General features: G+C 38.2%; 1 protein-coding gene across 1 annotated transcript in view; it reads left to right on the forward strand.

Annotated features, from left to right (window-relative positions):
* The window catches only part of MACC1 (MET transcriptional regulator MACC1), a 64,243-nt gene that overhangs the window by 27,973 nt on the left and 19,267 nt on the right, over positions 1–17,003 (forward strand). Inside the window, 2 exon segments of the mRNA XM_054726366.1 lie at positions 11,251–11,373; positions 13,097–15,138. Coding sequence (XP_054582341.1) covers positions 11,259–11,373; positions 13,097–15,138 — 2,157 coding nt within the window. The 5' untranslated portion in view covers positions 11,251–11,258.

A 17,003-nucleotide genomic window follows, 5' to 3' on the forward strand; every position in this document is an offset into this window, starting at 1 on the left:
TTGTTAGATTTGGAAACTTTCAGTTTTCTTAATATTGTTTAGCTAAAAATGTTCCTTTGAGTTTATAGGAATTTTTTATTTTGATTATTTTGCCTAGAAAGATATTGGCCAATAGATTAAAGAGAGAGATACTTATACCATATAAAATTTATGTATTAAAAACCCAGATGCTTTTACTAGGGAGGTATTCTTTGGGATATACGTGTGTGTGCGTGTGTGCGCGCGCGTGTGTGTGCGTGCGTGCGCACACGCGCATTTATTTATTTATTTATTTAGTGAGCTAAAATATTTCCACCTGTAGCATAAGAAAACTCTTTTTGCCTAAGCTACACTCAGAACCAAGGCTTATGCTAAAAGTGGGTTTTTACATTGTCTTAATGTCCAAAGTGCCTTCATCTAGATCTTATAATTCTAAGAGAAAGAAGAATAAAGGAGAAAATGAAGCCAAGAAATTATACTGAGAGAGATAGTATTTGTCCCTAAACCTGGAAGGATTGCCTTATAGGGATGGGTATCTTGAGCTGCCATGTATTTTATTATGTCTAGTAATATGTTTGTCTAAAACCAAACAAAACAAATATATTCCGTCACTTTATAATTATGACTAGTGGCCCGGTGCACAAAATTCGTGCATGGGGGGGGGGGGCGTACCTCAGCCAGCCTGCACCCTCTCCAATCTGGGACTGCTGGCTCCTAACTGCTCGCCTGCCTGCCTGATCACCCCTAAATGCCTCTGCTTACCTGCCTGATCACCCCTAACTGCCCTCCCCTGCCGGCCTGATCTAGCCCCCAACTGTCCTCCCCATCTGGCCTGATCACCCCTAACTGCCTTGGCCCCCACCATCATGGTTTTGTCCAGAAGGAGGTTGGACATCCAGAAGATAGCCAGTTGACCCAGTCTAATTAGCATATTACTCTTTTAGTAGTATAGATAGATTATATAGGATAGGATTGCTTTAATGGGGGTGGAGGAGCTTTTCCATCAGGAGGAGATGCTCTTGGCAGACAAAAATACATAATCCCTATATCTGGACTGATAGCCATCCATATGCACTTTACTGTCAAACCAGTCATTAAAAAATTGAACCGCTTTCTTACACCTTACACCAAACAGCTGTTGCCCTTAAAACCCCTCCTCAGCCCACACCTTAGGTTCTGCCTTCACAGTTCACCCAGACTAGGTTCTGATTGGTCAGTTTCTATGCCAGTCAATGTCAAAAGCTCTGCCACCTAGGCAGCCATTGGCTCCTCGCAGTTCACCCAGATTTGGTTCTGATTGGTCAGTTTCTATGCCAGTCAGCATCTCTGGGCCTATCTCTGGGCCTGATCAGAGAAGTAGGGCTGATCAGAAGCCCCTGTGGCTGCTGGCAAGGCCCAGAGAGAAAGAGAGGCAAGGGATGATCAACAGCTGCCTCGGAGGCTGCGGATCAGACCCTGCTTCTCTCTCCAGGTCTCTCTCTGGGCCTGATCCGTATCCTCCTCAGCAGTCAGTGCTGGGTCGCCACACCTGCAGCGGCAGTAGTCAGTGCTGGGTCGTGACTACAGGATTGACTTCCAGTGTTTGGTCGTCCATTAGGTCGCTTTGAACATTACAGACCCTGGCTCTTTATATATATAGATTTAATGACTCTCTGTCTTTGCTAGACATCAGAATCTCCTGGTAATTTTTATAAAAATAGTATCTGGGTTCCACACTGTGGTCTTGGGATAAAACTGGACATCTGTGTGTTTTTTTAAGTTCCATAGTTGATTTTGATGCAGAGGACCACTACTTAACACTAAACTCGTTAGGGCAACTGGTTAGAGGGCTGGAAGCAAGACCATCACAAGTTCTGTAACAGCAGCAGCCCAAGAGGTCCCGCCCTGGCACCAGGTGGTGCTGTGGACACAACTCTGAGGCTCCTCCAAGTTTCTCCAGCTGAACACAAGGATCCCACCAGCTCCCATAGAACAGTGTGGGTTTCAGCAGAGGGACACACTACTCCCAACCTGACTATGTCACTGTTTTAAATAAAAAGGGGAAATGGAGATGAAGGGAAAGGCAGAGTTCCTTCTGAAAGAATGGAAGTTCCTTTGGGCTGCTAAGTGAGAGGGCTCAATCTTTCAGACTGATTTAATAAATAAAGAAGACAGTGATAGTTTTATTTATTTCATTCTGAATGGTTTCCTTTGTATTTAATTTGCTGTATTAGAATTTAACACCTGAAATAGAATGAAAAATTGTAATTTAAACATTAAAATTAGTTATTTCTGTACAACTCAAATATATCTGTCTGTATTTCTACATAGTGGTTTTAAATATTTAAAAATTTTGTTCAAATAGAAGGAATTTACATTGACTATTTCACATTGTCAATGTGGGGCCATGTATTTTTACCCTATATGTGTAATCACAGTGACCAATTAGCCTGGTTTTCCCTGGGCTGAGAGAGTTTAGTTTCAAAATGGAGCCATCCTAGGCAAATTCAGCTTGATGGATGATCCCCCTTTGTTTTGTATTCATTTATTTGAGCAGCTGTGTTTTCCTGTTATTCATTCCTTTGAGTAGGCCTCAACAACTCTTATTATTCACTATACTTTTTTTTTGCATCAGTAAGTAATATGAATATTTCTGAAGACTGTATGGGCCAAGTAGATGGTAGGGTTGACAAATTATACCTCTCAGTGTTCCACTGAGAGTATTCTCCTTGCTTATATCTTATTGCCCTTTTCCCTTTTAGGCTGCAGTCACCCACAGTTGGAACCTCCAAGCCCCTCGGTCAATTTCCTTTCTTACACAGGAAAATTTTGGTCTCTCTTAGTTTCCTTTTTCAGACTTCTTTTGCATCAATACGTGATAATGTCTTCAAATAAGTGAAATTTTGAAGACTTAATTATCTCTCAGGAAGGAAGTAATCTTTTACTTCCCAATTTTCGGAACAGTGAGGCATTACTAATAATAAAATATTCTTGTTTAGCTAAGTTATATATGTACATACATTTATACCTACATCTACCTATCTCTCTGACTATATATTCAGATATGAACACATATTAGTGTTTTTTCAGTTTTTGCTTTGATAAACAGTTGACAATTTGCACACAATTCTCAGTTTACAAAATTGACCACAAAAACCCACTGTGATTCCCTGAAACATTAAAAATTAGATGTAATAAGCTGTTGAGAATTTAAGGGAAACGCCTGCTTTACACATTGGATGATGTGGCATAATGTGTGTTCCTTTCCTTAATCTTATCAGTTTCAACCAACCTTTTCCTGTGCTCCTTCCCACAGTAATTACTGGTGCATGAACATTCTGTTCTCATTTAATAGCGGCTCACCATTCATATTTATCCTCTGTCAAGAGGTTTTTTGCCAGATAACATATAAATGATTCATTCACACCAGTGTTCTAAGTTCAAACCAAGGAAGACTGTGGGTGTACACAAAATGTTTGTCAGAGGGTTTTTTTTCTCTTGGCAAAACCTATTGAGAATCTTATAATTATTTCTATCTAGTAGCAGTGGGGAAAGTGTTGACTGAAAAGATTGGTTATCATATAATAAAGTAATTTTTCAATTAACCTCTTTAGAGAAGTGAAAAGAACATTATCAGGTTGAACAATCAATTAAGCTAAAATAGCAATTAAAATTCCACAGTGATTTTTCTTCTTCCTCTTTTACAATATTCCTTAACCATCTTTGTCAGTAGCCACTCATTACTCTTGCTAAAATCAACAGAATTGGCACAGATGTGAAAAATAAAACAGATAAGAATTATCATTTTAAGCAGCTATTTGGTGTTAGCTGGGGATTTATGGTATTTAATTTAATCTTTACAGTAATTTTTGTTTCAAAAAAAGCTCCATTGAGATATAATTCACATACCGTTACAACAACTATTTGAAGTAGATATTTTATACTCTAATGATGAGAAAAGTGATGCTCAGACCAGTGAATTCCTTTGTAAGCTTTGCTTTGAACCCGTATCTGTCTGACTTCAAAGCCTGCATTCTTCCTACTGCACCTCGGGGCCTCCTTTGTCACTCTTGTCCCAAGAAATAATGTCAATAGCTGCTGAAATGTTCTCTGAAGAGTGAGGAAGAGGAGAGAGTCCTTGTTTGGTAGGATATATGATTCTAGGGGAGCATGAGGCTGGAGACCACTTTATTTCACTCTCAGTGAGTTCAATGTTTCATTATTTTTCCTTCAAAGTCTTAAAATCTAAGCTATTATTACTTGTGACATGAAATAGCATCAGAGTTTTAAAGGATCTCATATTTTACTCTTTACAGAATTCGTGGAACGGGTAGAACTAGTTATTCCCATATCCTCCTTCTTAAGAAGTTCTGTGCAGGAGATGTCAGTTTGATTTCTGAACCTGCTACCTTGGGCGATTCATTTAGTCTTTCTGAAGCTCCCTTTGTCATCTGTAAAGTGAGCCTTCTTCATCTTTATAGTAATGCTTTTTGCTTTTCTCCATGAGCACTTATACTTGTAGTCATTTCCCTTGGGTCTGAAGGCTAAGGGTTTCCAACTTCATCAACCAGGACTGGCTACATAATTTGCCGTGCTCAGTACAAAATGAAAATATGGGACTTCTTGTTAACCACAATATTAAGTATTTCAAGATGGCAACAGCAGACCATTGCATCAAGCATAAAGCCTCTGTGAGAATGCGACCCTGTGTGACTGCACAGATCACATGTTCATGTTGTGGGCCCTGCTGTGAACTTGGTGAAGATCTCCTGGGATCACGAATGAGGCTTGATGCTCCCCAGCAATCAGCCCAGAGCATAGTCCCAAATCTCACTTCCTTTGGAAGGGAAGGGCTGACCTATGCGTAGGAAGCGCAGTGTAGGTTTCAACAGCTTGTTCTCTAGAGTCTGGTATCTCTAAATTGAAACCATGGCTCTGCTGCTTAACACCAAACAATCCTGGGCAAATAAATGCCTTCAACCTGATTTCTTTACCTTTAAAAGGAGAATAATGATAGAACAAACTTTTTAAAATTGTTGCAAATTATAAATGAGAAAATTCATGCATGGTACTGGGAATATAGGAAGCACTCACTAAATAATAGCCCTTAGGATGGATATTTTTTGCTATTTTATAGCCCTGAAATGTTCCTTTTGTGAATCTGGTTAGAGTCCTTACATGTTCCCTTCCAGAGTGAGGTTTCTGGGAAGGTTCTTTGGCTACATCATTAAGCTGGACATAAAATAATTTCTGATCTACTATTTCTCTGTTTCTGATTTGTGCCCACTAATATGATGTTATCCTGCACAATTATTATAATTTTCCCAAATTTCAGTTCTGCCAGTGATGGAAAGATCTTGAGTATGAAGGAAGTGATAGACAGTTTGATATGCTGATATTAACAAGATTACATATTGACAGAATGTTCTGAGTTACCAAGATTGGAGGCATCATCAAAATTATTGTACATTACTAATACAGCTTAATGCACCAGGGTCCCTGGAGAATATTATAAAGCCTTTAAAAAAAAGATAAGTGACTTCTGTCATTTTTCCTGTTAGGTATTTAAAATCTTTAGTAATAATGACCAGTGATAAACTGGTGGTGGGTATATACACTACCAATCAGAGAGTGCCACTTGCCCATCAGCCTAGATGCCCTAAAGCCTAGAGTAACATCCAATGAGACCATACACACCATGATAACATCCAGTAAAATCACACCAGAGGAGCATCATCAGTTGGTTATAGTTCCTTTGTGATCCACTCGGGCAGTTACATATATAAGGGAATGCCAAGCTATTTGGTTAGGTTTGGCCTTCAGGAAATTAAGGAGTCCACCTGTCCAATAACTGCTCTTTTGACATTTTAGCATGTGCTGTCACCTATAAGAGCCTGTGCCAGGCCAGCATGGCTCAGTGGTTGAGCATCAACCTATGATCCAGGAGGTTACAGTTCGATTCCTGGTCAGGGCACATGCCTGGGTTGCAGGCTCGGTCCCCAGTGGAGGGCCTGCAGGAGGCAGCAGATCAATGATTCTCTCTCATCAATGATGTTTCTATCTCTCTCTCCCTCTTACTTTCTCTCTGAAATCAATAAACATATTTTTAAAAAGAGGTATAGCCTGCATGGAGGTACTTTTAATATTACATAGGTCAAGAGTTAAAAACAGTACACATCTTAGAAACATAAAGGAGATCTGAGGTATTCAAGGACTATTTGGAAAATACTTCGAACCTACTGTATAGCTAAAAATAGCAATTTTCACTATATACTAAACACCATAAACATGACTTCAAAATAATATATTTTAAAGAAATAATTATATTAAACAGTATTGCTTCCCTGGTTATTATTTTGTAAACTCACTACCCCTACCCCCCAAAAAAAATCTGAGATATTTTGCTAATTTGTACACTTAATGAATGTTCTGTTATTTAAGGCCTAGTTTAAACAGTAAACTAAATGAAAAGCAAAATTTTATTCATCTTTTTATGGAAAAAATTAATGAATCATGTAGAATCAGAGTAAGTTTGTTGTAAAAGGCATATTGTCAAGAATGTTGTTCACAATTAAGTGAGTGGTAGACTGCTCTTTTCCCACTTACTCATTCCAACAAAGACTGACTCATGCTTCTTTAGACAAAGTTTTAAACATTTCTATTTAGGACAGCATTTGCCACTGAATATCAAGTTAATTGGAAGAAAACACAGGGAGATGATAAATGTGGTTGGCTCTTTGCACCTGTGTAAACAAGCACTGCCCTTCACAGGTGGGCCTTCTGGTCAAGGGCTTTCCTCTTATACCAGCTCTCCCTGTATTCATAGGGGAAAAAATCAGATTTAGGATGAGGTCCTGTGAAGTGTGTGTGTGTGTGTGTGTGTGTGTGTGTGTGTGTGTGTGTACATAAAAAGATTGGGAGAAGGAGACTAGTGGGAGCAGCCAGAGAATAGGGAGAAATCCACTTAGCCACGGAAAGAAATTAACATGGGGGTTTTCAAAATGTGGTGCTCAAAACATGGCCTCCAGAACTACAGCATCACACCACTTGGTCACTTGTTACAAATGCAAATTCTTGGGTGCAAGACCAGAAACACTGGGATCGGTCCAGCAAACGGTGTTGATCAAGTGCTCTGGGTGATTTTGGTACAGCTGAGATTTAGGACCACTGGCTTAAAGGACAGTGAAGATCTGCTTGGGTGACCAAAGTGAATTTTAGCTAATCATCAACTTGAGCCTTCGTTTCTGAGATGTTATGATTCTCCAGGATCATAGCTGCCACAAGGCACCATTCCTGGTGCTTATGTGGGTGAGGATTCCTAACTATTTTGACTGGGTTATAACTATTTTTTTATATCAAGGGTTGTTTGTCTCAAAGGAATGCTAGGTATAAACTTTCTTTCTGCTTGTTTCTCCACAAGAAATTAGAGTTTAGGTAGATCCATCTCAATTGAAAATGTACTTTCTCTTTTTGAAATATACTTTTGCATCTAAAATTTTTTTTCATCTTTTATTTGCTTAATTTTGTTGAAGGATGTGAACTTAATTTTCCTATCTCAAAGTCTTAGCTACCTATGGTGTCCTAAGGACTCTTAGATTTTGACATTATATTTGGTAAAATCAACCACAGAATTTTGAAGATCTGCCAGGAAAGTTGAGGTTTCAGTGCAAATTGTATATTGCATAATTCGGCTTTTTGCCCTATCTTTCCGTGTAGTTTCAACTATCAAAGGAAAAAAAACTGCTATTGCCCCATTTGATGTTTTAAAGTATGGCACCTTCTGAGATAAGTTTTGCATTTGCTTATTCATCATGTTTGGAAAATATGCCTTTCCTCTCCTTTTCTTTCCTCCATTTTCCATCTTCTCTTCATTTAATTTGCTCTTTATACAAGAAAAGGCTTGATTTCTTTTAAAAATGAAATAAACTTCTTGGAAATAAAATGTCAAACACTTGAAAGATGAATATGACAAAAAAGAAGAGTCAACATTGAAAGACATGTGGTTAACACATGAAGGAGAACAAGAGGTGAGGAAATTAGCATGACTGTAAACTTGAATTAGAAGGTGATAGTCTCAGAATATACTTGAGTTTGACAAGGGGTTATAACATCCAGAGTTATAGCTCTATAGGGTAGCTGTACTGTGTATGAGTAATTATTTCTGAGTAATCACTCACCAGTTGTTTGATCTTATAGGTCACTTATGTCTCATTGCTGCTATTCATTTTTGCACTTTATAAAATCTAATTTAAAAACACTTTTTAGCAGGATATAAAATTAATATTCAGAAATTTGTTGCATTCCTATACACTAATAATGAATAACCAGAAGGAGAAATTAAAAAACAATCCCATTTACAATTGCATACAAAAGCATAAAATACCTAGGCTAAGTTTCAGTTTAGTACATTTTGATACTCTTAGTTGTAATTTGTCCATGTTCATAGTTACATGTTACTACTGTATATTAAGACACAATTTATTTATCTATTCATATAACAAAGGATATTATGGTTGATTTCACTTTCCTGTTAATATAATATAATGAACACTTATGTATATCTCTTCTAATGAACATATACATGGTTTTACTAGAACAAATAAGTGGGATTGGAATTGTGGGTGCTAGGCTGTAAGCATCTTTCCTAGACAATGCCAGATTGATTTCTATGTGGTTGTGTCTATTGATACTTCCAATAGGAGTGTATAGGGTTCCCCTTTGCCTGACATCTTTGCCAATAATTGGTGCTGCCAGATTTAAATATTTTTGCACATTTGATTGGTGGTAATTGTATCTCATGTGGTTTTACTTAGCATTTCCCTTATTATTAATAAATAGAGCATATTTTATATATTTAGGGGTAATTGTGTTTAATTTTTGAGAGAAATGCTTGTTCAGATATTTTCCCTCCAAAATTTTCTATAATGTTTTTATTTTGTTTAGTGATTTGTAGAAATCTTGATATATTTTGGAATTTAGTCCTTTTTTTCTTTTCTAGTCATATGTAATGGGTATATCTTCTCCCATTTTTTTCCCTTGTGAGGGTGATTCTACTTCTGGGAGTATTCTGTGTGCTTCGCCTAATTCTGTTCCAATTTCATATTGTCTTTCAGCACTTATTTACAGTGAATGCTAGTATCTGTGGTACACATTACTTTCGAGATCTTCTTCTGGATTATTTTGAGTATTAGCCTTTTGCTTTCTTTTTTTTCTGTTTTGTGATCTTTTTTATTTTTATTTTTTATTAAATTTATTGGAGTGACACTGATAATAAGATTATATAGGTTTTTAAGTGTACATTTCTATGCTATGTGATCTGTATATCGCATTGTGTGCCCACCACCCAAAGTCAAATAATCTTCTGTCACCATATATTTGGCTCCCTTTACCCTTTAGTACTCCTCCATCCCCCTTCCCTCTGGTAACCCCCTTCCTCTGTGTCTATGAGTTTCAGTTTTATATCCCACACTAGAGGCCCCGTGCACAAAATTCGTGCACGGATAAGGTCCCTAGGCCTGGCCAGCGATCAGGACCGATCGGGGCCTTCCTTCATTCTGTGCTGTCCCCTGGTGGTCAGCGCATGTCATAGTGAGCGACCGAGCTCCCGGTCTCCTGGTCAAACTCCCGAGGGAACAATTTGCATATTAGGCTTTTATATATATAGACTAGGGGGGTCCCTCAGCCCAACCTGCCCCCTCTCACATACTGGGAGCCCTCAGGGGATGTCCTACTGATGGCTTAGGCCCGATCCCCACGGGAAGCGGGCCTAAGCCGCAGTATGGCCTCCCTTTGTGGGAGGCAACTGGGCTGGTCAGGGGAAGGCACCAGCTCCATCACCCTGCTGCTGCAGCCACTGCCAGTCACCACAGCCACCAAGGTGTTTTCATCAACACGACTCCAGTCCCTTCACCAAGAAAAAATGACAACTTTCTTTAGGCATTTTCAAGATGTGTCTTTCATAGGATATGCATTTCTTTCTTTCTTTTTTTTTTTTTTTTTATCCTTGCCTAAGGATATGTTTCCATTGACTTTTAGAGAATGTGGAAGAGAAAGGGAAAGACAGAGAGAAACATCAAAGTGAGAGGAACACTTTGATTGGTTGCCTCCTGCATGAGCCCTGATCTGGGCCCCGGCCAGGGAGGAGCCTGCAACCTAGATACATGCCCTTGATCAGAATCAACCCAGACCCTGCTGTGGGCAGGCTGAGGCTCTATCCACTGAGTCAAACCGGCTAGGGCAGGATATGACATTTCTTAGCCCTTCAGCAGCGGACCTTCGTTTTTTTCTCCAGAAGTGTGGTGGAAAAACCCTAGATCACCTTTTTGGATTCTTATTACCCAAGTTACTAAGAATATTACCAGTGGCTTACAGGAAGCTTAGCCAATGTGCAATCAGAAAAGGTGTTTCCTCTATAGTTCACACCAATCACCAGCTGTGCCATGCCCAGGCCTAAAGCCTCTGGCCAAAGCTTTAGGCCTGGGAAGGGGACCTCCAGCTCCCTGTGATTGCAGATACCACCCATTGGGCAGGGGACCCCAGCTCCCTGCAATCCACCACAGGAGCAGACCGCCTCACAGGAGCGGACCCCTAGTTGCCTGCAACCCATCGCAGGCTCCCCGCTGGTGCCCAAGGCCAGAAAAGCCTCCGGCAGATGGTTTCCTGGTAGGCGTGGCTGGTGGGCATGGCTGGTGGGTATAGTGGAGTGATGGTTAATTTGCATATTTCTCTTTTATTAGGTAGGATAAGAGTGAAGTCATATGATTCTTAGCTTTTTCTCTGACTGACTTATTTCAATTAGCATAATATTCTCAAGGTATAATATATACATTTTAAAATAGCATAAGGACTTACAAACACACACACACATATATATGTCATATGTTATATACACATAACATTGTGATTTTTTTTTTGAACTGAATTGAATGTATAGAAGGATTTGGGGAAGAATTCCAGTTTTGTGATTTTTTTAGTCTTCCAGTCATCAAACAGGGAATGTCTACTGAAATTTGCACTTCGCTTTTAAAAAAATTATCCTTGGGATTTTTATTACTACTTTTTTGTAGGATTACAAATGCATTTCTATGTCTTCCTTCTTGCATTAATCCAGGATCTGAGTATTTTTCAATGGAGTATTGATACTTATCTACTCAAGCATCCTACCAGAAAGAGAGGGCCTAAGAACAGTATTTTTATATGTACTTTTCTATTTAAATATGTGTGATTACCTTGAGTTTGGTTTCTCTGCCAACATGTATATGCTTACATATTAGTCTGTTTTTCACTTTGTAGGTGGAAAAATGTTAACCAGTGAAAGAGCCCATTTTTGGTTAGTATGAATTTCACGAAGCATATCTGAAGGAAGTTTGATTGACATGGAAGCCCAAAAATCATCAAAAAATTGCAATATCACAGGTATGGGAATGAATAATTGTTGTGATGTTTTCATCCATTACTAGCAGCTATTGCAAGTCTACCTCTGAAAAGTGCTACAAAAGATTAAAAGAATTAGAAAATCCCTGTAGTATCATAGAAATATTTACTCTATCATTAAAAAGAGCAAAATAGTAGAGGCAACAAATTACAATAAATATTATGGGGAGGCAAAATTCATTATTAAATGAGTGGAATATACAGTAAATATATAATGAATTTGGGGGTTAAGGACATCTCTAGAGGTTTGAGTGAGCTATTAAATCTTTATAGAGCATAAAAGAACTAAATTTATCCTTAGAGGAAAAGTAGTTTTAAGAGTTAGATGTAACTGGTTTGATGAAAGTATGGAAATAGGAGAAATACAACTTTTTTTTCAAAATGCATCTTCTAAATTTTAATATATGCCACTAATAACTTATTTAGATCAAGGTAATAGTTCTATAAATGTTAAAGTTTTTACTTTAACATTTAGAGAACTATTACCTTGATCTAAATAGGTTATTATATATGTATTATATATATATAAATATATATATATATATATATATATATATATATTAAACAAAAGAAAGTCTGACAGTTTACTCGAACTCATTTTTCTCTTTTGGCTGGCCTCTTGGCTTTCATTTTTCCCTAAAGCAGTACTAGCCTCACAAAGTCCACAGAATCATTACCACTGTTTATTGATAAATGACCAAGTCTGAGTAGCTCTCAACATAAAAAGGACTTCAATATTTGTGAGATATGTAGAAATTCCTTACAGTTGATATGTGACCATTTTAATGTGTTGCTGATTCTTAAAATACTCTCTTTTCAAAGTAATGTTTTTATTTAATAGTGGTAAAACTGTTCTTTGTCATGTTAAACTTGAAAATCAAAGCTGAATGAATTCCTAATCTGATGTTTATTGTATATGAAAAATTTTTTAAATATATGTTTATTGATTTCAGAGAGGAAGAGAGAGGGAGAGATAGGAATATCAATCATGCCCACTCTGGGGATTGAGCCCAAAACCTGGGCATGTGCCCCAACTGGGAATGGAACCGAGACCTTCTGGTTCATAGGTTGATGCTCAACCATTGAGCCATGCTGGCCGGGCTTTGATGTCATTAAAATTTATCAACAAAGTTGTCAGGAAATAATCTGAAAAATGCAGTCTATTTGGCTTATTATTTTTAAATTATTTTAATTATTAACAGATACATTTGATATTTTTCACATATTGAGTATTATCAGAAATGAAAAAATTAATGAATAATCTAGATATATTGAGACCACCTATTTAATGTTTAGAAAAAAATCTGGGTAATTGACTGAATTATTCTGTTTATTGAGAGGTTTTCTTTTGTGAAAGTCAAACACAAAACTATAAGGAATAAGTATATCTAGTCTGGGTCCTTCTGAAGGAAGTGTGTTAAATGGATATCTAAATTGTTAAACATTTATTTATTTAAAAATCATTATGTCTTAAGATAAAATAGCATGACATATGGTCAAAATGAACTGGTAGAAATAGTGCTGTTTCCTCACAGCATGAAAAATTATCCAAATTTAACATTAATCTTGCAGTCCCTATTATACTGGCAATAAAAAGGCAAAATAAAAAGTCTTGAATTTTTAAGTTATAATAAAAATTAATCTTGGTTGTATCTCAGAATGACACTCACTTTTGTTTTTCCTTTGTTTTTGCTAAAATGCCACAAATGTCCAGACTCAAGTTTGCTTCTCAATTGGCCAGATGCTTTCACACTTCACAGCAATAATGTTTCCAAAGCTACAAATCCATTCTGGAATGAACTGTCTGCTTCTAACCCATTTTTGGATGATGTAACTCAGCTAAGAAATAACCAGAAGAAAGATAATATTTCCATCTTGAAGGAAGATCCTTTTCTTTTTTTAAGAGAATTCGAAACTGGAAATTCTTTGGATTCCTCTGGTGATGAACTTGATGTGCATCGATTGTGTAGGCAGTCTTTCTCAAGGAAATCAGTGAGATCTAAAAGTGTTTCAGAACTTTTGGACATGTTAGATGACACAGCACATGCCCATCAGAGTATACGTAACTCTGACCAGATCCTGGAACACGACTTAGAATGGCTTCAAAATGATCGAGAGGCTTATAAAATGGCTTGGTTAAGTCAACGCCAGCTGGCCCGCTCCTGCCTGGATTTGAATATAATTAATCAGAGTCCTGGATGGGCCCAAACACAAGTTGCGGAGACTGTGGTAGTTTGTAAATTAAACCACCAAGGAGGGTCAGTACAATTACCTGAATCAGATATCACTGTTCATGTGCCCCAAGGTCATGTAGCTGTGGGTGAATTCCAAGAGGTATCGCTAAGGGTTTTTCTTGATCCTCCACAAATGCTTAATCATGATCTTTCATGCACTGTAAGCCCACTGTTGGAAATCATGTTAGGCAACCTTAACACAATGGAAGCCATTTTGCTGGAGATGAAAATCGGGGCTGAAGTGAGAAAGGATCCTTTCAGCCAAGTCATGACAGAAATGGTGTGTTTGCACAGCCCAAGTAAAGAAGGCCCTTTCACAGTGTTAAACAACTGCTACATTTATAAAGACACCATCCAAGTCAAGCTAATAGATTTGAGTCAGGTGATGTATCTAGTGGTTGCTGCACAAGCTAAAGCTACTCAGTCACCAGCTGCCACCATCTGGGATTATATCCACAAAACTACCTCAATTGGAATTTATGGGCCCAAATATATCCATCCCAGTTTCACTACTGTTTTCACAGTTTGTGGACACAGTTATATGCCGGGAAAGCTTACAATCTCTGACATTAAGAAGGGTGGAAAAAACACCTCTCCAGTTGTGTTTCAGCTCTGGGGGAAGCATTCATTCTTACTTGACAAGCCACAAGATTTAAGTATTTCTGTTTTTTCATGTGATCCTGGTTTTGAAGTAAAGACGGAAGGAAAAAGAAAAGAACTTAAACAAAAGCAGTTGCAAGCAAGTCAAGTAGTTCATCAGCAATTTTTATTTTCTTTAGTTGACTCCAGAAAAATGCACTTGTTTGTTTTCCAGGTTCAGTTGGGGCCTCCCAATGGTAGACCAGTGACACAGTTCTTTATCACTACACCTGATCCAGCCCCAAACCTAAAAAGACACTTAAGTCTGCCAGGTAATTTGCAGAAGGAGAAGGAAATCAAGTTTGCTCCTTCATTACCAAGAGTGCATGTTAAATACCCCACATTTCAAGACAAAAAATTAAACTTTACCAAATATGGAGTGACTCTGAAGACAGTGCTAAGACAAAACAAGATTGACTACTTACTTGAATATATCAAAGGGGACACAATAGCTCTTCTTGGAGAAGGTAAGGTAAAAGCCATTGGGCAGTCCAGAGTGAAAGAATGGTATGTGGGAGTCCTGAGAGGTAGGATTGGACTTGTACACTGCAAAAATGTCAAGGTGATTGCAAAAGAGCAAGTAATATCAATGTCAGATCGTGTCTTCACAACCAGGAACCTTCTTGAACAAATTGTCCTGCCCTTTAAAAAACTGACTTATATCTATTCAGTTATATTGACATTGGTGTCAGAAAAAGTTTATGATTGGAAAGTTTTAGCTGATGTCCTGGGTTACTCACATCTGGCTCTGGAAGGTTTTGAACGAACACATGCAGACAAAGAATCAGAAAAAGTTTCTTATGTTTTAAAGAAATTAAAGGAAGATTGCCATGGAGACAAGAATACCAGAAAGTTTCTTTATGAGCTTGTTGTGGTGAGTATTACTTGATCACAGTAATTAATTTACCATAGAAAACTTTATTAATTTGGTGATATTTATAACCAAACTCATGAAAGAAGATAAAAAATTCTTAGCATTCTCAAATAATTTGAAGTCACTTTACAATATATATATGTATATATATATATATATATATATATATATATATATATATATATATATATATATATATATATATATATATAGCTTTTCCTGTAAGACCATATAATTAGTTTCTTAGATCCAGAAACTAGTCCCATAGGATCATCTTTTAAAGGAAGATTATAGTTTCTGTTTGTGCTAGAGCATAATAGTTAAGAGATTCTTTTTCTCTCCCAAATATTTGGATAACTCTTAAAATATCAGAAATTCCAATTACATGAATGAGAGCAAACTGAAACAAAACTAATGAACTTGGCCTTTGCAATAGGTCTGCTTTTTAGTGGTTTTTAAAAAACATATAATCAATGTCCTTTACTTTAGCAATTTAATATTTTTCTGTATGTGATTCATCATAACCCCAAAATAACATTGCTTATTCTCTTCTTAATCCTCATGTTTTAGTAGGACTCACAGGATCATTTTTTTTTCTCCTCATAACAATCAACCTAGTATAAGGCTCAATGGAGAGTTATAATGATGATCAACTATTTTGCCTTAAAGGGAAAATTTGGTATTTTATACAAAAAAAAAAATCAAGAGCATACTTCTAAAAATTTCTAAAATGTGAAAGTATAAATAATCTATATAATAAAAGCCTAATATGCTAAGTGTCCAGTCATCCAGTCATCTGTTCAACCAATCAAAGCATAATATGCTAATGACAGCCCAAGTCTGCTCAACTGCTCACTATGACATGCACTGACCACCAGGGGGCAGATGCTTTGACCCATAGTTAGCTTGCTGCTGGGGTCTGGCTGATCGGGAATGAACGAGACAAGCCGGACATGCCCTGGAGCCCTCCCAAAATCCCTCCCAGGATGGCCAATCTCCCAGGTACCTTTCTGGCCCCAATTGTGCACTGGTGGAGTCCCTCAGCCTGGCCTCACAATCTGGGATCCCTCGGGGGATATCATAGAGCTGGTTTCAGCCCAAACCTGCAGGCCAGGCCGAGGGACCCCACTGGTGCTTGAATTCGTGCACTGGGCTTCTGGTCTATATATATAAAAGGCTAATATGCTAAGTGTCTGTCCTATTGGTAACTATGATGCACACTGAGCACCAGGGGGCAGGTGCTCAATGCAGGAGCTGCCGAGCTGCAGTGACTTGGTAGCAGTGTTTCTCAGATGATGCACGCCGAAACCAGAAAGGAGGGAGCCCAGTTCCTCACAGGGCTGCATGATTCCACCTTCAGCCATGGGTTATGTTGTTGCTGGGGCAATGTCAGGCCCAAATCTGCTTTACTGCACACTTGCGTTTGCGTTCCACACCCAATACAACAGCAACTTTGCAAAGTGCCCTCTCACACTGTGGGACCCCTCAGGGGATGTTGGAGAGCCAGTTTTGGCCCAATTGCTGCAGGCCAGGCTAAGGGACCCCACATGCCAGAGGGACCCCGCTCACTCCGCAGACGCCCTTCGAGCCACAGTGCCACCCCAGGTGCGGCCGGCCAGGGAGGAAATGCAGGAGATTGGCTCAAGAGCATGTCCGGCTCGTCTCGCCCAGTTCTGCCCCGTCGGCCACCTTCTAATTAATTTCCTTTCAATGTGCATGAATCCGTGCACTAGGTCACTAGTAATAATAATAATAATAATAATAATAATAATAGTTAACACTACTCTAAGGCTCTTTATATGTTTGACACTGTGCTGAACACTCTATCAACACTATCTAATTCAGTCATTATAACAACTTTTGGG

This window comes from Eptesicus fuscus, chromosome 14 (genome assembly GCF_027574615.1).
Source record: "Eptesicus fuscus isolate TK198812 chromosome 14, DD_ASM_mEF_20220401, whole genome shotgun sequence".
Lineage (NCBI taxonomy): Eukaryota > Metazoa > Chordata > Mammalia > Chiroptera > Vespertilionidae > Eptesicus > Eptesicus fuscus.